General features: G+C 39.6%; 1 protein-coding gene across 1 annotated transcript in view; it reads right to left on the bottom strand.

Annotated features, from left to right (window-relative positions):
* mtor (mechanistic target of rapamycin kinase) overlaps window positions 1–23,530 on the bottom strand; it is a 107,959-nt gene that overhangs the window by 2,852 nt on the left and 81,577 nt on the right. The window contains exons 36-54 of the mRNA XM_057355835.1: window positions 22,138–22,269; window positions 20,354–20,469; window positions 10,838–10,955; window positions 9,266–9,463; window positions 8,719–8,819; window positions 8,379–8,475; window positions 8,121–8,219; window positions 6,850–6,972; window positions 6,567–6,749; window positions 6,302–6,436; window positions 5,522–5,696; window positions 2,556–2,691; window positions 2,135–2,282; window positions 1,571–1,693; window positions 1,257–1,339; window positions 1,087–1,159; window positions 902–976; window positions 667–802; window positions 151–216 (exon numbers count right to left, since the gene is read on the bottom strand). Of these exons, the coding sequence (XP_057211818.1) occupies window positions 151–216; window positions 667–802; window positions 902–976; window positions 1,087–1,159; window positions 1,257–1,339; window positions 1,571–1,693; window positions 2,135–2,282; window positions 2,556–2,691; window positions 5,522–5,696; window positions 6,302–6,436; window positions 6,567–6,749; window positions 6,850–6,972; window positions 8,121–8,219; window positions 8,379–8,475; window positions 8,719–8,819; window positions 9,266–9,463; window positions 10,838–10,955; window positions 20,354–20,469; window positions 22,138–22,269 (2,317 nt within the window). The remainder of the gene's footprint in view (window positions 1–150; window positions 217–666; window positions 803–901; window positions 977–1,086; window positions 1,160–1,256; window positions 1,340–1,570; window positions 1,694–2,134; window positions 2,283–2,555; window positions 2,692–5,521; window positions 5,697–6,301; window positions 6,437–6,566; window positions 6,750–6,849; window positions 6,973–8,120; window positions 8,220–8,378; window positions 8,476–8,718; window positions 8,820–9,265; window positions 9,464–10,837; window positions 10,956–20,353; window positions 20,470–22,137; window positions 22,270–23,530) is intronic.

The raw sequence follows: 23,530 nt of genomic DNA, 5'->3' as shown, positions 1-23,530 counted from the left end.
GCCCCCGCAGTGTGTGCCCGTCCGTTACGCCACTGGGGATAAGCCTTTGTGTTTCAATAGTAAACAGGTCAACTTGAACAAAAAAACAGGGACTGTCAACTAGCAAAATCTTTGCACTGGATGTTACAATGGGGACAAAATAAAACTCACCAACTGACTGTCCTGCTGTGTAGGAGTCCGTTCTGGTCCGGGAACGCTTGGTTCCTTTAGTGTTTGCTGTGGAACAGAAATATCGGGATGTTTGATGCTCTAAACGTCTGAGGCTTAATAGTTTAAAACTAAAACTATATCAACTACAGTATATTATCTACTGTATAGAAACACTATATAAAACTAAAATATATATAGGCCTAAATATTATTAAAAATACAAATTTAGGAATTGGTTAGAAATGTTGCTTTAGCAACAAACTGAGGTTGAGTCACTAAAATAACTGAAAAAATGTAAAAAAACGAAAATAAAATACAATAAATTAAAAATATTCAATAAATAATATAACGACAAAAACACAAAACGAACATAAATATATAAAAATATAAATAACAACATGAAAAAGTTCATTCAAAATATTAATAGAACTACAATAAAACTGGATAAAAAATAGAAAAAAACTTTTGTTAGCTATGAATACAATTGCATTGAAGGAAATAAATGTCATGTTCTTACTGTCCATGAGTCTCCAGTTGAGTAATGGGTCATAGACGAAGGCTTCCAACACAGCCATCACACTGTCTCTGTGTTCCCTCAGCACCTCCATCACTGTGTGACACGTGATCCGGTAGTTACCGTCCAATCCTGTCACCTGAAAAACAAAGTGAGATGAAACGAAAAAGCACACAGGAGAGCCAAAATAAAGAATGACATTTTCATCTCAAATAAAACGGTCGACGGAGAGTCTTACTTCCATAGCGTTGGTTAACATGCGGGTTAATCTGAACGGGATCTTCTCTGGGAATTTCTCTCTGGTCATCGCAACCTCAAAAATAAAACAACATTGTTGTCATAAACGAACTCAAAGCAGCAGAATAGCAGAATAGATCTCAAAGCAGCTTCATTTGTCGCTTCGCATTTGTAAGTAAGAATTACCTCAAAACAGTCCCCAAAATCAATATGGAGGATCTTTCCACTGAGTCTGTCCAACATTAGATTCGAAGGATGTCTGTGGTACAAAGGGCGATGACAAGGCGGTTTATAAGCTTCTAGAGAATAAGTGCAGATATTAAGCAATGATTTCACTGTTCCTGATCGGTTCGTACCTGTCGCCAAGTCCTAAGATATAGCCAACCATAGACATGACAGCTAATGAGCGCGTGTAGTTCGTCCTCCTGTCAAACCAAACCTGTAAAGAGAAAAAGCTGAGTAAGAACAGCATTCTTTCACTTACTTCTCAATTCTGTTTATAAAATTTAACAAACAATTTTCCTCCAGGTTTTATTTCACCTCAACATTACTCTTAAAATAGGCTTTACTTCCTTTATTTATTACAGTATATAATAATAATAATTCATATTACAGAATATTAAATCATATCATTTTGACATATCAGCGTGTGTGATGTGAGACTGCACACCTCTGAACTGGGACTCTTAAGCCAGAGCAGTTTGGCCAGGTCATCTCCCGCTGTGTTATTCACCGCGTGCTCAAACACCTCCACCTTCTCCATCAGAGTCAAGTGATCGTAGTCAGGAGCCATCTAACACAGAGGAGCAAACACCTTCAGTCAGCGAGTCATTTTAAACAACCAAGACTTAACCAAACGACCCCTGTTAAAATGACAATTCTGTCATCATCCTGTTGTTTCAAACCTATATACATTTTATCGTTCCACGGAACACAAAACTAGATATTTGCAAGAATGTTTATAACCGAACAGTTCTGGGGCACCATTGACTTCCATAGTAGGAAACGAAATTACTATGGTAGTCAATGGTGCCCCAGAGCGGTTTGGTTTCCTACACTATTCTAAATATCTTCTTTTGTGATCAACAGAACAAAGACATTTATAGAGACTTGAAACAACATGAGGGTGAGTAAATGATGACAGAATTTTCATTTTTGGGTGAACTATCCCTTTAAGCAGGGTCGGTTCTGACGTGATGCTGATTTTGTAAGGCGGTTTTATGAGACTGGTTACCCGGAGCATGATGCGATGTTCAATGTTGAGCAGGATCTTCTTCTTCTCTCTGTAATCTCGAATGAGAGCGTGCAGCGTGTCACAGTGAGGAACCCAGCCGATCAGACCAGAATTAGTGGAGAGAGGGATCACTGCGTATCGCTGAATACTGTCAACAACAAAAACACCAACCATCAGCCACACAAAGACTCAAATATGGTTTTATTTGCTTGTCCATCCACGTCATCAAAACTGCAATTTCAACCCTTTTTTCTGACCACCAAGTCCTGATTATGGGATGTTTTACTTGTGGCTATGATCTAAACTTTCTAGCCAAAACAGTGTTTGAAGGGTTTGAAGTTTGAATGACTCATTTCAAATGAAAAATTCATGATTTTCGTGAAGGATAAAGTGTTTAAAAGCATGAATAGAAAGGTCATGCCTCAGATTCTTGCGTAAGGAGGCCGGGTCATTGGCCAGCAGGGTGTTTACCAAGCCGAAAAGCTGCATGACCCTCTCGTCCTGCCGTAGATCCTCATGACCCTTAAGGAGGAACATGAACTCGTGACCGTTGCTGCCTGCAGAGGGCAGAAGAGAACAAAAATAATGTAGCGTGCACTGCCTGGTCATTTCATAATAAATACATCATCATGTGTATTCGTCAAGCCTTCTGAGAAATGATAAGCAGCAGTAAAAACTCATCTAATATTTCTCTTTTTGTCAGGAAAACGTGTGAGCTGGGTGTTGCTATGCGGTTGCTATGGTGCTACATGGTAATGCTAAGTGGTTGGCCTCTAGTCTTGGGTATTTGTCTTATTTAAGTACGTTTTTGTTTTATTGTCCATCATACAAAAAACTGTAAGCACCCGTGCAACTGGTTAAAAAATACCATCAGAATTTATGGCCACAACACAAACTCACATCGACCCATTCTTAGGTGAAGTGTCACGTGAAGTTCGGTAAATAATTATGAAAACAAAGTTCTGATGATTTACACAAAACTGTTTGGCTCATGTTTCACGACTCAGGTCCAGGACGAGTTACGTGCCAGGGTCTAATGCTTTGTTTGCTGGAAACGTCACGTCAGAGTGATAGTTACAGCGGTGGTTGTCTTACCGGTACAGTCTGAAGCCAGACAGCTTTACAGCAGATTATATTAAATGTTCAAATTAAAAGCATCAGGTAGAGTTCACTACGAAGCATATAAAAACATCTGCCGTAAAAACAGCCACCCCAAGAGATTACAGAGAAAATAATCATGACATTGGGCTACTGCAAAGTATATGAACTCTATAAAGGCACAGACGCTGCTTGTCATTATTAGTTGTGTGCCTCTGTGGACGGAGGCACAATGAGTCTGTTCACAAGCACTGCTGAATGTTCTAACAGCACTGTGATGTCATGGAGACCAACAGACGGAGAAAGCTATGAAAGAAGAGAACGTATGATGAGGTTAACAGACTGACATATGCTCGAATCATGCTATAAATCACATGAGTAACTGTGTTTGTGCGCCATTCCCCTACGCTCTTTATTAACACACTCCAATTCTGAAGCACTCGAAAACACTGGCTGGTGCTCAGCAACTATTTTAATCAATGTGTGAGCAGGAACATCGCTTTAAAATAGCATCAAACTCATCTCTGTTTTCTTGTTAATTGTTTGGGTTTTGATAGAAAGATGATTTCACTTTTAAATAAACCCTGTGAGGAACACAGGTAGTGTTTAGCGTGTTGACAAAATGTTTATATGCTCTTCTACTTGCAAGTCGCTTTGGATAAAAGCATCTGCTAAATGAATAAATGAAAATGAAATGAGAATGGACCTCACACTGACACAGACGGCACACCTACAAATGCTACCCACGGGAACCTTTAAAAGCAGCGAGCTTCAAGTCTCAAGTGTCATGAACTGCAATCATGTTATATGTTGGTCCGATGTCATGTCCTTGCTAAATGTGGGCGGTTCTTGGCTTGAATAAGCAGCCATGTGGACCTGAGCATATGGCGCTCAGTGGAATTCAAGGGTCATATTTATTGTAATGTGTATGGACACAAAACCAGTGAGACATTTACTCATTTGGCAGACGCTTTTATCCAATAAAATAAAAATGCCAGTCAGCGCAAGCGTTTTTGATTATTTTTATAAACCTTCATTGCCACCATGCATATTTTCTTCTATGAATATATGTGAACAAAACAAACAAAACAGAACAAAGCTTCTGCTTTTATACAAAAATCGTATTTATCTTAATTTGTATTTTTGATCTATTTCCAAATGGGGGTAGGTTTCCTCAGAGCAATGATTAAAACGTTCATCAGATCATTTGTTCATTTTTGGATCAGTAAATGGGCAATTCCAGCGTTATGGATGTAACAAAGAAGTACACAGTTTTTGTGAGACTACAAACTTTCTAGAATTTCAGTGAATTAAAATGCACAAACCTGAAGCAATTATACCCAACAAATAGAGAAGAGATGCCTCTTCATAGAACATAAAATAGTTACTTTATTTTCATTGTCATGTGCTTATTTATGAGGAATATGAACCGTTATGGATGTGACAATCCTGAAAATGGCTCTTACGAAGTTCAGCTGTGTTTGTTTGTTCACTGCATTTCGGTGAGGAATGAATCGTTTGAAACTGATAGATGGCGCGGTCCCAGCACTAAAGAAGGTGCCGGACATGAACCACACACGGCAAGCGAAACCGAGTCATATGTCTGTGTTTTGTTGACAATCGGTGTGTTCGTGCATAAGTTACACAACACGAACTTATAGTGAATCAACAGTTATGCAGGGACAATACGATGATTTATTATGTGCTCGTGCTTTAGTTCCGCCCACTGCAGGCCTGCAGGGGCTCGCCTGTTTTAGGAAATAATCGTACAGCTGTATCAGTCTTTTATAAATGTTATCAAACTAAAGACTCTTCGAAGATACGAAGTATGCAATACTACTCTATAGGTACTCAAGATTAATATGAGATTGGCAGAAACTGTTACATCCGCTTTAATATCTGTGCTGTTAGTATAGAAAAAACCTTCATTTTTATGGTAAGGTTGACATTTTCATGGAATTGCCCATATGCTGTATTCTTTCAACAGATATATAACAGTGCCCCCTACTGTATAACAGTGAAAACATGAAAAGCTGGAAAAACTCATTTTCAAGTCTCGTCATACAAGACAGAAAATAACTAGCATGGAACCGTTGTAAGTATCACACACTATACGACTGTTCAGTCATTCCAAACACATGCCCTCCAGTTACATGGATTCGTTGCCATTCCCATTTCTTTTTACATGCTTTAAATAAAGAGTGGCTGGTAGATCAACTAAATCTATAAACAACCTTCCCAAACACTGTGTGCATGTGAAATCTACACAAAGCAGAATTCGGATCTTACCCATGATGGTGAGTTTGCGTGGCCGCTGTTTAGAGGTGATGACCTGCAGCGAGGGAGCGATGGATTGGATGCGTATGATTGGCTGGTTAGGGTCGTACGTGCCGGGCACGGCCAGCTCCAGATCACGACACATGAGCAGTTTAGGTGATACATACTGAAGTTCCAATGAAGTGAGCTGTGGACGGATGAACACACGTGTGAAGGCATGTATACAGGTCAGGTACATGCAGGAGCTGTCGTGGAAATTCAAGTGAAAATCCAAATAATTGTCAAAACTGTCATAAAAACTCAAAGGGTCCTAAATGGTTTCATTCTCTTTAAGGAAAATTTACTTTTAAAATTAGAGCGCACAATGACCTGGATCATGGCCTCAAAGAAATCCTTAAGGGTCTACAAAACAAAGTAATGTAGAGAGACAAACTGCCTAAAATGAGATATTTAAGGGATAAACTGGAAGTGTTCAGACACGCCAAGCAAAAGTTTGACCATACCTTCCCATAACAATAATAATAATGAACAATAATAATCGTTAAAAATGAATTATTGTCATTTTATGAATTCATGCCCTTCCAAACTGGTGGTTTATGTCAACTCGGTAAAAATGATTCTTGAGAACCAGTCAAAAGAATAAATGTCCTCATCCGCAGCTGCAAGCCCATGAAGGAGAAACGCTATTTATAATGAAAACAACGTTAACATTTACGGCATGATTTATAATGTTGGATTTGGCTGCTGTATATGATCCAATATGAGCATTAAAGTAAACCGGTGCTGGCAGACCTGCGGCAGCTGTTTGGAGATCCTGCGAAACACGTGGTAGTACAGATCCCAGGCCTGCGTCAGGTCCTTCACGTTGCCCGATCGCATGTATTTCCTGCACCAGTCCTGAGCCTCCATCAGATCTCGACCGTAAGCCTGCAACCACAGAGAAACGTAATGAAGGCTTACCCAAGACCAAATCCCACATGTTGCATTTTCTGATGAAGTGTCACGTGTGTGTCATCGGCAGAACTAATTCTAATACTCATACTGAAAAGCAATGTACCTGATTGAAGGAGGTTTCTTTCAGAGTTTGCGGCCCTCTCTCCATCATGGCGTGAAGGGGCTCCAGGACGGAAAACATCCCTTTGACGTTCCTCTCGCCAAAGTACAGCCGCGACGCCTCCTCCAGCCCCTCGTGCCACATTTCATGCCACAGAATGGCCACCCGGATGAGCTCCTCGCTCACCTGATGACAGACACAATCACAAAAACTGCTTCCAGGACCCGTACAACTAAACATCTCATACTCGGGCGCTTTATGCATGTTTAGTTGCGTATTCTCCTACCATAATGGCCTGCTGGACTAGCGCGTTGCAATGCTCACACATGTTCTTCAGGATCTTGTTGGCTGCGTTGTGGCGTGCAGTGGTTGTGGATTTGGAGGCCACGGTTAGAGGATAAATCAAAGCCTGTGAGAGATGACACAGAGCTCATGAGAACCGCAGCAAACCGACCACGGACGTGATTTTATACACTGTTGGTCAACACCAACGTGATACATTTTTTTAAGTATAACGGTAAAAAACGCAACAAGCAATGAGGCCCCAGACAGCTCACGCATCCCAATTCATTTAATTTACATCTTTACTCTTTATTTCAATATTTTGTTTTGTACGCATGTTGTATAGTTGTGCTTAGGGTGTAAACTGAAGTCTAACTCAATGCATGAGCAAAGCTTATTTGGACATATTTCCCCAAAAAAGCAACAATAAATATTCATAGATAAGCCAATAGTCAATGTTTGCTTATTTTTTAATGCATTTTTTTGTATTTTGAAATAAAAACCATATTGTCTCATATGCTGTAGTTTGCCTTTTTTGCCAAATAATTCTAATAAACGCAATCAATATATAATAACAGTAATACTACTACTACTACTAATATTTACATATATATTTAATTCTGTAGTAATTAAGGCTGTCAAACGATTAATCAAACCATTAAAAATCTGTGTACTGTGCATATTCATTTTGTATTTACTGTATAAACACGTACACATATGTATATACATGCTTAGGAAATATGTATTTACTTCTATTTACCAATAATTTAAAGTTTATATAAATGTTTATTAATTAATAATTGGCTATTTTCTTAAATATATGCATGTATGTGTATGTATTTATACATGCAAAATTAATATGCACATTAAACAGACATATTATGTAAACACAAACTTATTCTGGAAGCGATTAATCGTTAGACTATTATTATTATTTAGTAATCACTTTTGGTCACTACTGTAGTTATCAAAAGAGAGAGTGAACACATTAATAAACAATTGACTTGTTGGCTTGGGGAACCTTGAGATTTGGTTGTTTTTGTAAATTGTCTAATAAATCATATCTAATAACACTGACGTGACATTTAATATCCGAGTCAGTTTCTGCTGCATTTCATTTTCTCAGGCTGTAACCTTGGCTGGTCGGTTTTCTTACTTTTTAATTTTGTCCCACCTCGACAGAACATTGGAACATGAAAAGGGATCTGATCTTGATACAATCACATGCTGGGACTGACTGCAGAGTGATGTGACATTGTGTAACACTCATATTACCTGGGGATGGTATCGGCCGATGTCTGTGAGCAGCTGGTGAATAAGACGTCCCACAAGTGCCCGTGGGGTATCGATCCGAGCTATCAGTTGAGGAATCACCTGATATACAAGACCAACATTATTGATACTCCAACACATTTCATTTTTGTCTATTCCAAAACTCTGTGAAATTAACACAGAGATGATTTTACGACAATCACAGGTGTGCTACAAGCTGTTATGTGTGCTTATATGAGGGTATGACAGAAATGCTCTTACCTGTAACCAGGTGTCTATCTGGATAGTTTTAATGCCCTCAACTAGACCTTCATTCACCTCAGGCCAGTGGCCGTAGTCAAACCATAAAGTCAGGACTCTGAAGGGAAAGGCCACAGTGATTCTTCATTGTTAAATGCACATTGCAAGCATAAAACAATAAAACAATGCATTTCAAGAAAACGGCAAATCTATGGAATTTTATTTGGCCGACACAAGCTCCGAAGGTAAACCACAGTATAAACACCAAATGTAGTAACACAAGGGGGCAGCGTGAGTCTCTATACAGACTCACAAATGTACACGACTCAATGTTATTGTTGTCTAGACTATTGACACTTACCTCAGTGTGTCTTGCAAGTTATTTCCACGGGAAAGGGAGATGGATCGGAAAAATCCCTGCACGGCAGGAACAGTGTAGAGAAGGAGAGTCTTGGACAAATCCTGCAAAACAGAAAACCACTGAAGTGAAGGCCAAACATTGCACACAATAATATCATCAATTTCACGCCAAAATACTGTAAATACAAGAATGTCATTTCCTTCGCCTGCGCTTTGTGTGTGAACGTTAAACTTGAAAATCTTGGTGATGAATATCAACGCATTTGCTGTTTATGTACCTGAATCACAGAGAAGACTTTTAATCTTAAAAGTTATGGACTGCAGTTCTATTCATACGGCTGTGATAAACACACTCACAGATAAAACATGCCAGTGCAGTTTAACCGTCGGTCCATTTTAGACTTGTTTACTTGTTTAGGACTTGTTTACTTGTTTGAGAAAACTGTTTTGAAGTTGTTTGGAAATTGGGTAATGGCAAATGCTGGTGAAAGCCTCGCACACAAGCTTCTAATAAGGCTTGTGACGTCTGGCTTTGGTTTGTTGTGTACCTCATTGACTTTCTTCTGTCCGGGTGAAGGTACGGGACTGTGCTCCGTGCTGTCTGCCTCGCTGTCGCTGTTACTGGCCTCGCTGTTAGCACTCGCGCCGCTGGCGTGCCGTAGCTTCTTCTTCTCATCGCGGCCCTGATTCTGGTGCTTGTAGTGAAGCACAGCCTCAAAGTTCATGACTGCCCAAGCGTGCCACGCCTGCAGAGAAATTCCCATTACATTCAGTTATTAGCAAAACCGAGCGCAGTCACCTGCAAAAAAAACAGTCACGTGGGAAAACCAACAGCTGGAGCTCTGATGGATCAACACGTGACCATGACTAACACAAACATTTGTCAATAAGCCCTCCGGTTGAATGCATCAGACTGAAAGATCCCAGAGAACAGAACGATTACCGCAAAATGATTCGGAATAAACACACAGCGAGTACAAAGGAGAATCTCACGAAAGCTATCAACAACATGTGACTGAAAATCACAAGAATAAAATCAAACATTAGATTTAATTGTGACATTCATGACTATTCGTCTCCAAATAATCATAATGCAAAATAATTAGAATCGCAAATCATTGTAGCATTTTAAGAGAAACAATGGTACCGATAGTATAGATTATTCAGAGTGCTATCTGCTCATACTGATAATTCGGTGGTTATATTAACTCACAATAACTAAAACAAAATCATAACTTTCTTATAATTCATGTAATGAATGATGTTTTTTTAACATTTTCTAAATACAGAGCACAAATTCATTGTATTTTCCTGTCAACTTTTCATTGACAGGATATATTGGCCCTGATCACTGGCTGTGAGCTGAAAAATTGCTTTTGTAGATCAATACCGATGATTTGCCGATATATCGGTGCATCTCTAGCAGTGTTGGGTAAGTTACTATGAAAAAGTAATTAATTACTAGTTACTAATTACATATTCAATAGTGTAATTAGATTGCTGTACAAATTACTTTCTCCAAAAAGTATTTAGTTACTTATTACTAATTACTTTCTATATCCTATATCAACCTTGATTAGTTAAGTGATTCAAGGATAGGCATGAAACGGCTCTTTTAATTCATTCAAATAAATAATATTAAACTACATAAAGTACTCTTATTAACTGGCCAAAGTATACAAATGTGAGAATTATACATTAAAGCACAGATTTTAAAGTTAGACTTTGAATTTTGATGTCAATTCCACTATTGCACACACATATATTACACAAAGTATTTAGTTTAATTACATCAAAAGTAACTGTAATTAAATTACAGAAATAACAAGAGTAATCCCTTACTTTACCTTTTCAAGGGAAAAGTAATTAAATTACAGTAACTAATTACTTAGAAACTAGTTACACCCAACACTGATCTCTAGTAATAAGTACTATTTTAACTTGGCATTTTCAGTAATAGGAGTGCATAATTGTGCATAAGTAAGCAAACTATAACATCCTTTTTGTTAGGGTGTATGATGCTACATATGTGGTAAATGACCGAAATAAGCAATAGAAAAGCTTGTTTGATGGTTTAAGACTTGATCCTGCTGGAGATTTGTCGTTTTCAAGTGTTGTACCTTGTACCAGTTGCGGTCATGCTCTGTTGAGTGGCTGTAATACTGGAGCACTTTGGGGATGGTACTCTCGTTGATACCCTGAAGACTGAGCTGCCATTCTCCCAGCTTCAGAAAACACCTGCACACAGGACAAACATGACAGGGAAACTTACGTGCGTACTTCAAACCATCTTACCACAGTCAATCTCACCTAAACAACCTAGACAACAAGCACAGCCTGTTACTCAGGCTCTCGTCTTTGTTCCACTCAAGTCTCTGGCTTTCTCATCTATAGATTTATTCATCTATATGTGAGCCATCATTCAAACACTGGCAGTTCTTTGACCTGTTCATACTGGACAGACCAGCGGTCCCGAACGCCAGAAAACCAACCCGCTCAACTCGCTATTTGCTCCGACCACGTGGAGTTTTTCACTGCCAAGAGCTCCAAAGGTCACGGTTCATCATGCATTTCGATATCGAGCCTGAAAACCATGAGGTAAGGTACAGTAATGGATATTTCAGATAACTGAAAGTGCTCAGAAATGCTGAAAAGCAGGATTCATTGCTGTAATTTGTCATGGTTAGAGTTCATTAGAGAAGCAGTGAAGTATAAACTCCTCCAGGTTCGGAGCAAAATGCATCACTGCTTTGACAACCGTTCTCGCATTCAATCTTCCTCCGAGCGCACATTTCACAGTTGCTGGCAGCGGTGCGAGGAGCTCCGTTAGCTTCGCTTTGGGCCAGACGTTTGAGGAATAGCTCGTCTCGGAGGACCGAGAAGATCTCACTCAAAGCAGCTGGACACAACAACCCCCCTGCTGTACACAGACCCATTACGTACGTTTCCATGGAAACAACAGAATAACACAGAATAACATACGACTGCAGACACGGACTGGCAGGTCTTATCATGATTTCTCGTGAACAACCCTCCACTGGAAAGCGCTAAGAGAGGACAGCGGTGAATTCCCCAGAGGAAAACAGATGTGCGTCCTCCCCAACACTCATTACTGTCGCCGTTCCTTCAGAGGAAAGCATGTGGGTGCACCTGGGGAGAGGGAGGGGCGAACACCAATTTCTCTTCCATAAATGCTGGAAAACACCTCAAGCCAACCTCGATGTCCGATCTGAGCGAGTAACGTTGAGCGAGCTACGCGAAGCTTGTTGCTCTTATTGGAAAGACATGTTCCATGTCTCCTCCAATCTCAGAGATGTCTTTAATCTCAATTGATCTCGTGGATCAGTTCAACAAATCCCACTTGGTTCCAGTGAAGGTCTTGGAAAAAGACCAGGAGAGAATGATCTCCAAGCCAAACGCAATGCCTTGTGGAGCAGATGAAGATGTGATTTAGTGATAAGGGGCTGACTCTCTCTGAGGGGTCACAGAGGAGAGGAAAATGTCTGGAAAATCATCAAGTGACACCATCAGAACATAAAAGACCTGCTGAACAGCCCTCGGGACATGCTCAGGTGCTGGCGTACGTGCTACCAACACACATCGTGTCCTAGAAGAGCACACGGGTCTGGAAGAATCGGCGAGCAAAACCGTTTTACAAGGTTTTGGAAAACAAATGTGTTGGAAACTGGAGAACACATAACATGCAGTTTGAATAAACGTGCATAAACACGAGGTAACTGGACGTGGCCGAATGGTCAAATCCCCCCTTCATATATTGTATTACTCAACCCAGTCAGATGATATTCTATTACTATAACTGTATGTACTGGCAACGAGTATTGTTAAACAGATCGAACTGATAAGCAGCAAAAATGGGGACGAAAAATCTAATAACGCAAACCAAATAAAACCTGTTCTAATATCGATCGTACACCTTTAACAGACAGCTTTTTAAAGGCATCATGGCCATCACTGTGAAAGTGATGATGAACAAAGTTGAAAGAAAGGTCAATTACAAATACAATGATGTTTCATTATTTTATATTTTATCTTTTTATTTAACCAGGTCAATAGACAGTCAATAACTGACACAGAACTAAGATGTCGTCACATTTACGATTCTTCGCTGGAGGAGATGACGTATTTACGAAACGCGCTCAGTAGAGCAGTTTGTCCGTTTAGGAAACAACATAACGAATTCTGTGTAAGGGGACCTTACCTCTGTATGTAGACAGAAATAGCTCATTCAAAGATTATAAAAACATTACGTTTCATTATGAAGACATACGCTGTGTCCGAAATGTGACAGTACGTACTGAATTTGAATAAGTACCTACCTATCGGCCGTTAAAACAGTACGTTCTAGGGGTGTAACGATACACTCAGCTCACGATACGATACACATCTCGATATTTTAAACAAAAATGAAACTGAAATTCAAATAACATTTATTTTCAAAATATTAACATTTTCAGTAACTTATTTTGTTGCACATACAACTTAATAAAGAACTTTAACATTTTAAGGCTTAACTGAAATTAGAATTAAGATCAGTGTCAATTTTTACAGCAAATTTTGATTTAGTTTTAGTCATAGTCTTTTGACTAAAATGCAATTTAGTTTTAGTCATCCCAATTTATCATAGTTTTAGTCTATTTTTAGTCGACGAAATCTACATTATATTAGTCTACTAAAATCTATCTGGATTAACTCATTTAATTTGTGTAATTAAATGTTCCATACAAAGATTTAACTGTTTCGACATAATTTACTTTACCTTGGAATTAAATTAAACCAGGTCGTTACCTTTATTTTTCAGAAAAGTTGAGTAACTACTGGATATGCATTGTTGTGAACGACATGTAGCAGTTCATTCAGTCTCATTTTGACTCAATTGACTCGTTCGTTCAGTGAAGGGCGTGTTCATTCAGTACATCCAACCAATGAAACGCTCTGACAGAGCTCACGCTCAAACGCTATTGGCTCGTGTCTCTTTGAAGCTGCGCTGTCTTTGCTTGAGACAATAATGAATGAGAAACATCTATCAAAAAGACATATTATATGAACTGTATTTCATACTTGTTTTTTAGCATGTCATTCGATCTTTTAATATACAGTACGACTCACTTCATCTCTTCTCTGATCGGAACAGCACTGGTTTCTTTTGGCTTTATGTTGCATATCACGTTATGCAGCAGCTCACGTTAGCAGATAAATTAACATTGGCATTTAAAAACGTTTGTGCTGCCTTTGTAATGAGTTTCGGGGTGACTCACCGGCAGTCACGCTTCAAGTTTGCTGTATTTTACCAGCGATTGTGAGGGAAAATATGACGCTTTGTAAACCACTTGGAGACACAGATTGTGTCTTGTGCTTCTCTCTCTACCGCATATGAGAGATAAGCAAGCACACCTGACGCGTTGGCGCAGAGTAGGTAGCGTCTTGACCGCTGAATGAATAGAATTAAACATATCGTAAAATATCCCCATCTCTCGACGATGCGCATTGTAACATTTTTGCATTGCGAAATATCGTAATATGAAGTATCGTTACACCCCTAGTACGTTCTATATAGTATGAGTGGGAGTAGTATGAATACATTTCGGACATACTGCGTCCGCCATGTTTTATGGTCATGTGACCCGTATGCTCTTTGACCTATGACGTATTAACAACAAACTATACATGAGCGTTGATAGTTGTCCACACGGGATGTTATGTGACTGACTCTCTGGTGAGAAAACACTGCGGATTCCTGTTTGGTTCCTGTTTCCTGTTTCCTGTTTCCTGCATCGCTGCCGGCGGCTTGTTTGTATCAGTGCTCTTACAACTTCGCTCTAATATTAGTGTATTTTATTGTCGTTGCTAACTTATCCTGATATCTCAATAACCCTGTTCTTGTTATCTACTTGAAGATTCTAAACCAAAAGTGATAGTTAACTTAACGCCGTTAGCATAGCAATAGCGTGTTAGCTTGCTTTCTGTTTACACTGTGGAATATCATCTTGCCTCTGGTTTGTCTTGTGTGCTAACCGTTTCTCTTTTTAAGCGATTATACTACGATCCATCGAGCAACCTTGGTAAGTTGGAATTGCACTTCAAATCCGGTGAGTTATGGCTTCTATTCCTATTGTTGTTACTTGCACCTCATGTCATATGTTTAGCTTAGCCTTCTCTGTCAGCTGCGAGGGCTTTATATGCGATAAATGCAGGGAAATAGTTAGGCTGACAGAGAAGATCTTAGAATTAGAGTCTCGCATCCAATCTTTATCTGAGGATAGTAAGAGTTTAACGACGATAGAAAACACTTTGGATGCGAGCAACATTAGCGCACACAGCTCGGTTCCGGTTGAAAATCCCCCGCAGCTGGGAAACTTCGTGACTGTGAGACGGCGTAGTCGCAGGACAAAACATCACTCGACCGTTCCGATTACAGTCTCGAACAGGTTTGCCCCGCTCAGTGACGCACCGGCTGAGAAACCTGCTGAAAGTGCCCTAGTTATCGGTGATTCTATTGTTCGGAACGTTAACATAGAGGCACCAGCCACCATAGTCAAATGTTTACCGGGAGCCAGAGCGCCTGACATCAAGTCAAATTTAAATGTGCTGGCTAAGGCTAATCGTAAATTCAGTAAGATTGTCATTCACGTCGGCACAAATGATGTTCGACTCCGTCAATCGGAGATCACAAAAGATAACATTAAAGAGGTGTGTGAGCTCGCAAGCATGATGTCAGACACTGTAATATTCTCTGGCCCCCTCACTGCTTATCGTGGTGATGAGATTTATAGCAGATTATCATCACTAAATGGCTGGTTGTCTGAGTGGTGCCTGCAGAATGATATAGTTTTTATAAATAACTGGAAGAGTTTTGAGGGCAGACCTGACCTGTTGAAACGAGATGGTCTCCATCCCTCCTGGGCTGGGACTTCCATCCTGTCTAGAAATATGGCAAAAAGTCTTAATGCTAATGCTAAAACTTGACTCGCTGGGGCCCAGGTCAGGGAGCAGACAGTATGGCTTAACCAACTGTCTGCTTGCCGTCTCACGTCGCAGAATACACAAAATGTACAACATGTAGTAATCCGTTCTCCCAAACATCACAAAATAGAGACTGTGTCTGTCCCCCGGATTAGCAAACATAAAATAATGCGTAAACCTCTTGAAAGTAATTTAATAAACGTTAAACAAACTAAACATGAACAAAATACAGATAATCAACTGTTACGACTCGGATTGCTAAATATTAGATCTCTCTCTAATAAAGCACTTTTTGTTAACGATATGATAACAGATCATAAAATAGACATGCTCTGTTTGACAGAAACATGGCTAAAACCAGATGATTATATTGCTTTAAATGAATCTGTCCCCCAAGATTATTATTATAAACACGAGCCTCGTCTAAAAGGCAGAGGGGGAGGTGTCGCAGCACTTTACAATAACTCTCTTAGCATTTCCCAGAAGTCGAACTCTAAATATAATTCTTTTGAAGTCATGGTTCTTCATGTTTCAACACCTAATACTAAAGATAAAACACTTTTTAAATTGATTCTAGCTATTGTATATAGGCCTCCAGGGCACCACACAGATTTTATTAAAGAATTTGGTGGGTTCTTATCAGAACTAGTACTGGCCGCAGATAGACTCCTTGTCGTTGGTGACTTTAACATCCACGTAGATAACGTTACAGATGCCTTAGGAATGGCTTTCAAAGACACTCTTAACTCCATGGGCATTAGTCAACATGTGTCAGGACCCACTCACCTTCGTAATCATACTTTAGATTTAATACTGTCTTACGGTATAAATGTGGACGACGTTAAAATCCTTCAGCAGAGTGAAGACATTTCGGATCATTATCTGGTATTATGTTTGCTTCACTGGCCTACGGCTGCAAATAAAACTCATTGTTACAAATATGGTAGAACAATAACTTCAACTACCAAAGATGCGTTTCTCGATAATCTGCCCGAATTGTCTCAAATCATGAGAAATAACGTTGAAGATCTTGACATTACCACTGAAAATTTTAATTCCACCTTCTCGGTAACGCTAGACAAAGTTGCTCCACTACGTTTAAAGAAGATTAAAAATGGCAGCCCCACACCGTGGTATAATGAACACACTCAGGCTCTAAAGAAAGCGGCCCGAAAAATGGAGCGCAACTTTAAGAAAACTAAATTAGAGGTATTTCGTACAGCATGGAAGGATAGTATTCGAAAATACAGGAAAGCCCTAATAACTTCTAGATCCGCCTATTTTTCATCACTAATAGAAGAAAACCAGCACAACCCTAGGTTTTTATTTAACACGGTGGCTAAATTAACAAAAAATAAATCGTCAGTGACTTCTGATCCTGTATATCAGCATAGCAGTGATGAATTTATGAACTACTTCACATATAAAATCCAAGATATTAGAGAAAAAATTATAACAATGCAATCAGAAGTGAAACCCGCTGAACAAACTAACTACAGCGCCCTTAAGGAGAAAATGCAATTATTTTATACCGTAGATCAAGATGAGCTGTCTAAAATTATTAGATCATCTAAATCAACAACATGCATACTAGACCCTATACCTACAAATCTACTGAAAGAGATGCTCCCAGAAATTATAGATCCTCTTCTTGGTATTATTAACTCATCTCTGACATTAGGACATGTGCCTAAAGCATATAAGGTGGCTGTTATAAGGCCCCTTGTCAAAAAACCCCAACTCGACCCTAGAGAACTAAGGAACTACAGGCCTATATCGAATCTACCTTTCATATCTAAAGTTCTGGAAAAAGTAGTTTCAACTCAATTATGCTCCTTCCTCCAAAGGAATGACATCAATGAAGAATTCCAGTCTGGATTTAGAGCATGTCACAGTACAGAGACTGCTTTGATCAGAGTTACAAATGATCTGCTATTGGCGTCTGACCGAGGTTGTATCTCGTTATTGGTGCTGCTAGACCTTAGTGCTGCATTCGATACCATTGACCACAGCACACTCCTACATAGACTCGAAAATTATGTCGGCATTAAGGGAATAGCTTTGAAATGGTTTAAATCTTATTTATCCGACCGTTTTCAATTTGTAGCAATAAACAATGAGGTGTCACGCAAATCGCAAGTCCAGTACGGTGTACCACAGGGCTCAGTCTTAGGGCCTCTGCTCTTCGCATTATACATGCTACCTCTAGGAGATATAATAAAGCGACACGGAGTTAGCTTTCACTGTTATGCTGATGATACTCAACTTTATATTTCCTCGAAGCCTCATGAAACACAGCAGTTCCATCGAATAATGGAATGCATAGTCGATATAAAAAACTGGATGAGTAACAACTTTTTATTACTGAACTCGGACAAAACGGAAGTGTTACTTATTGGACCGAAAACTGCTATAAGTAACAACCAAGAATACTGTTTAACTATTGACGGATGTTCCATAAAACCCTCGTCGTCAGCAAAGAATCTTGGCGTTCTATTCGATAGTAATCTGTCATTTGAGAGCCACGTCGCCAACACCTGTAAAATTGCGTTTTTCCATTTTAAGAATATATCTAAACTACGTCATATGCTGTCAATCTCAGATGCAGAGAAGTTAATTCATGCATTCATGACATCAAGACTAGATTACTGTAATGCACTGTTAGGTGGTTGCCCTGCAGGCTTATTACAAAAACTCCAATTGGTCCAAAACGCGGCAGCTCGAGTTCTTACACGTACAAAAAAGTATGAACATATTAGCCCGGTTCTGTCAACCTTGCACTGGTTACCTATAAAGCATCGCGTTAACTTTAAAATCTTGCTTATTACCTATAAAGCCTTACATGGTTTAGCTCCTCAGTACTTGAATGAACTCCTTTTGTATTACAGTCCTTCACGTGCATTACGCTCTCAGGCGTCCTGTCAGTTGGTAATACCTAGAATTTCAAAATCAAGTGCAGGTGGTAGATCCTTTTCCTATCTAGCGCCTAAACTTTGGAATAGTCTTCCCTGCACTGTCCGGGAGGCAGACACACTCTGTCAGTTTAAATCTAGACTAAAGACGCATCTTTTTAATCTTGCATACACTACTCTTCCATAATATAAATCTTCAGAGGGTTTAGGCTGCATTAGTTAGATCAACCGGAACCAAAAACACAACTGATGTACTTGTTGCATCAAAGAGTACAGAACAGTACTCTACTCTCAGCCAGTCTTGTCTCATTGTTCCAAGGTTACCACAGCGAGCAGGATGCAGTTCATGGCCTGACCTGATGGTAGAGCGGAGAATGGGAAGTGGGGACCTGACAAGAGCTGAGATGATAGAGCTGGATAAAGAAGGACGCGGTCTCTTGACATGTCTTCACCACAAAATTTCAAATGCTATTAGATTATTAATGATAATCTTAAACTATAATTTATTTTATTATTAAGTTTATTTATTTTATTTAGCCTTGTTGTGCAAGTTCTCTGGAGCTTGTGCAGAGGCAGCAGCTTTTGCCAGAGGGGAACTGGAATCCCCTGGTTGGGCCTGGGTTCTCCTGAGGTTTTTTTTCTCGATTAGAGTTTTGGGTTCCTCGCCACCGTTTGCATACTGTTTTTGCACTATCTGCCTGACCGGGGGGGCTGCTTTAGAATCTTAAAGTTTTACTTAATTAATATTGCATATAGGAATTTATTATCTGTTATATTTGACCTGTGCTTCTCTCTCCTTTATCCTAAATGTGTGCTCTCACTGAGCGTGTGTGTGTGTGCGTACTTGTCTGTGTACGTACGTGTGTGTGTGTGTGTGTGTGTGTGTCTGTGTCTGTGTGTGTTGGTGCGTGTGCGTGTTGTGTGTGTGGAGTGTTTTGTGTGTGGGTGTGTCTGTCTTCTGTGTTTTCAACCTTTTCTTGTTTTTGCAGGTACAACTTTGATTGTTTTGCTTGTAGTCAATGTGTCTCATGTACAGCTGCTTTGTAACAATGAAAATTGTAAAAGCGCTATATAAATAAAGTTGAGTTGAGTTGATAAAAAACATAATTTAGTCACAAGAAATTGTCCGCCTGAAGGTCTTTGCACATACAGTCCGAAATTTGTATTTGCCGTCATGTGTGTTTGTACGGTGTCTCTGAATTGTCAAAACGCCTCTAAAAATGCTTGCTACGGATGTGAAAAATGCAGAAAATCGAAACCCAGTACAAATTTTTTATGACAGACGAAAATATCGGAGGCAGTGTGTAAATGATTGACACAACGTGAGGTCGTATTATTTTTTAAAGTAGGGAAATTTCGGATGCAAATTTCGGACTCAATGTGCAATGGCCTTTAAAGTTTTCCGCTATATTTATTTGATTTACTTTTGAAATTTGACCGTTGGTCAGCTCCCGTTGAATCATGGTATAGAGAAGTGTCCATCTGATCCACACTCACGAATCTCGGCGGAAGTAGTAAACCATCCGGGTATTTCTCGCCTACTGTTTTGTGCATACTGACGTTTCGAACATATTCTTCATTCGTACTCATTTTCTACTATATAGTATGGAAGTAGCCAATTTTGGACGCAGTGAATGTTATGTATATTATATTGTATTTCTGTCAATGGATCCTCCATAAAATTACACATTGGACATTTAAGTCAGGAGTTTGTTGGTGTGTGTTTGTGTGTGCGGTACTGACCGTGCCATGAGTTTATGCAGCTCTTGTTTGTGTTGTTGGTCTTCAGCAGCGATGGCATGCTGCGCTTGCTGTTGCATTCCCTGAACAAAGTGCTGCATGTGCTGGAATGCATCAATCTGAAAAAGATGAAGAAAAACAACGTATATTACAGTACACACAAACAACACTAAAAATGTAGAATGTAGGGTGAGACTTTGTTTCATCTCAGTAATTGATTCGATGGTGAAGCTTTGTTTTTAATCCATTGCTATTATTGCCCGAACCTTTATGGAACTAAATAAGATTTTACAAAGCCCATTGCATACAACCACAAGTCTGAGCATTTTGAGTTGGGTCATCTGCGGTCAACAACCATTCACATTTGAGAACCGCGCAGGTGTGCAGGGTTAAGTAACTGTGAACAGAAGTCACATGGGAAAGCACGCGTTACAAAACTGACCACAGCACAAGATGTGTCAGTAATTCCATGTATTGTATTTTCATCTTTTTGAGGAATAAAGCAGTGAAGCTGATGCCAGGAATGTCAACACAACGCTGTGCTGCTCGGGTTTCGCTCTGGGATTTACAATGCCCGACACTTACGTAATCTCTCGCAGACATAACACTTCTTTAATGAGCCGCTGGTGGGATGTTACTGCCCTTTAAAAAACGGTAAACACTTTTTCTTCTACATTTTTATAATTTCACGTAAATTCACAGAGCTTATTGTTGAAGTCGGTTGATGTTCATTCATTCTGTTCTGTGACATACTGCATCTAACATCTCAAGCAAACAGTGTGTTGCATGTAATCAGACTAATCATTAATAAAAACACAAGGCAGAAAAAATGATTTACAGGAATTCTTGTAATGTGTTTTAACCTCATGTTGACAAAAAATATTTCCATTAGTACACTGTACATTTCATCTTGTTGACTACTCTGTTCTGATTTACTTGTGGGAAAGCTGCAGGTATTTCTTGCACGTTCTTCGTATCAGCAAAATTTTGGCAGCATGAGCTTTGGTGTAATGTTTGTCAAACATAATGTTCTCCTGGCGGTAAAGCACCGGCTTTATCAGTGTAATGCTTTGCAGTTTTAAATACACTATTTGCTCTGTTAAGCGGTGCGCGAGTTCACGTTCTGCTGTAAATGAATGACTAGAAAAAACAGAGAAATTTACATCAAACAGGTACTCCCACAATTCACGCAAAGCATCATGGGGCGCAGGAAAAAGCTGGACATAACAAATTTATACTTGAAAAAAAAATGACCATGTGACAGCGGTTCTTGGCACATGTGGAGAGAAACAAAGTGGGCCAGTGATGGGAATAGGGTAAACTAGATGTAAAGCAGAGGGATCTTTCCATCGGTAGATTTTTTCATATAAAAAAAAGAGAAATGTTTCAAGTGTAATTTGTTGAGGGAGTCTGTCTACTCTTGGGTTTGTTTGGGTCGGTACGTGGATCGTTGCTGGCAGAGAGCGCGAGTTCTCCCAAACCTCAATACTGTTCTTTGCAATTGAGCGTTTCTCTTCTAACACACTAAACGGAGGATGTAAATCCCATGATTCTGCCTTAACCTCGGAAACACGTACTACCTTTCAGAATAACACAATCGCTTACATAACATGAATACAGTTTTAAACAAAATAAAATAAGATCCCTTAGTTCAAACAAACTAAAATCTAAACTTCTTCATGCTTTTCTATTATTCTTATTATTTGTGAGTCACAACCGAGAGAATTGTGATGCATTAATTCATCATTTGAGCTGGAAATGTCACGAGGGCTACGGGGTGGGTTTACCTTGCGAGTGCTCTTCCACATGTACTTCATATAAGCGTAGGTGACATGAGGGTGAGCGGTGGGCAGAGGATGGTCCAGCTGTTTGGATGGATCCACACCCAGCAGAAGAACGAGAGTCTTATGAGCCAGAGCCTGAGGATCACACACAGATTAAATAGCAGCATCATTTTGTGTAGGATTTCAGACAACATGTGCAATGTTTAAAGAAGAATCTGAGATAGGAAACAATATGGCAGTAATGGTTTTAAATGTAAATAATTCAGAAAAAAAACATCATAATCATTGTGTTCTCAACCTTGCACAAAGAATCATTTCAAAATAGAAATGAATTTTTGTGTTTTCTGCTGAAGATCTAATTACCGTAATGCATCATTACCGTAATGTGCATGATATGTTGTCATTTAAAGAGATTAAATCAAACGACAGCATCGCTTTTGAATTCTCTCTAACTCCTCAGAGAGACCTTTAGGTAGTCCACCCCATACTGGGCTTGCATACTCCAGAACAGGCCGTATAAAAGTCAAATATATTTGCACTAAAACATCGCAAGGAAGACCTCCTTGTTTTGCAACAGAAAGATAGTTAATTCTGGGACGCACCTTCGAAATCATGTACATAATATGAGCGTCCCAAGACAAGTCAGAGGATATTTGAACTCCAAGCAATTTAAAGGTAGAAACTCTACTAATTGCGTGTCCTGAGACAACAGAAGAAGGAGTGGAGGGAATATTATCCTGTCGTCTGGCACGAATTACCAAGTACACAGTCTTAGCTCCATTCAGCGCCAACGTAAATTCCTGTCAACCATTCGACTACAGAATCCAAAGCCTTCTGAGTGACTCCAGGTAGCTATCCAATTAGGCACTCAGTGATTGTGAGATCATCAGGGTATTTCACAGGAATTACCGAGAGAGGCAGATGTGAATCCAAGCTGTTTATACAGATGACAAAAAGCAGAGGGGATAGAAGTCCCCCCTGAGGAACACCTGCTGGAACTGGAAAGGAATTGGAGCCGCACTTCACCTTCTGCTCTCTGTTATCCAAGTAACTCCTCACGATAAGCCAAAGTGGCCATCTGACATGCAAGTCAGCTAAGGAATATAGCAGTCAACAATGATCAATAGAGTCAAAAGCTCCGGTGAAATCAACAAAAACAGTATGTATGTCCATTTTGGGGGAACTGTTAAGAGCTTCATGCCAGTGCTGAAAAACTTGAATCAGAGCAGTGTCAGTTGATCTATTCCTCATAAAGCCATGTTGTGATGGTTCAATCTTAGTAACTGTATCCTCCAGAATGGCATCTCTGAGGATTCCTTCAAAAACTTTTCCAACACAGGTGAGTAGTGAGATCTGGCGATAATCTACTGGAAAACTAGGCTTTGCTTTTTTGGGA

Source organism: Triplophysa rosa, linkage group LG17 (assembly GCF_024868665.1).
Source record: "Triplophysa rosa linkage group LG17, Trosa_1v2, whole genome shotgun sequence".
In the NCBI taxonomy this organism is placed as follows: domain Eukaryota; kingdom Metazoa; phylum Chordata; class Actinopteri; order Cypriniformes; family Nemacheilidae; genus Triplophysa; species Triplophysa rosa.
This window is presented reverse-complemented; position numbering and strand designations above follow the sequence as displayed.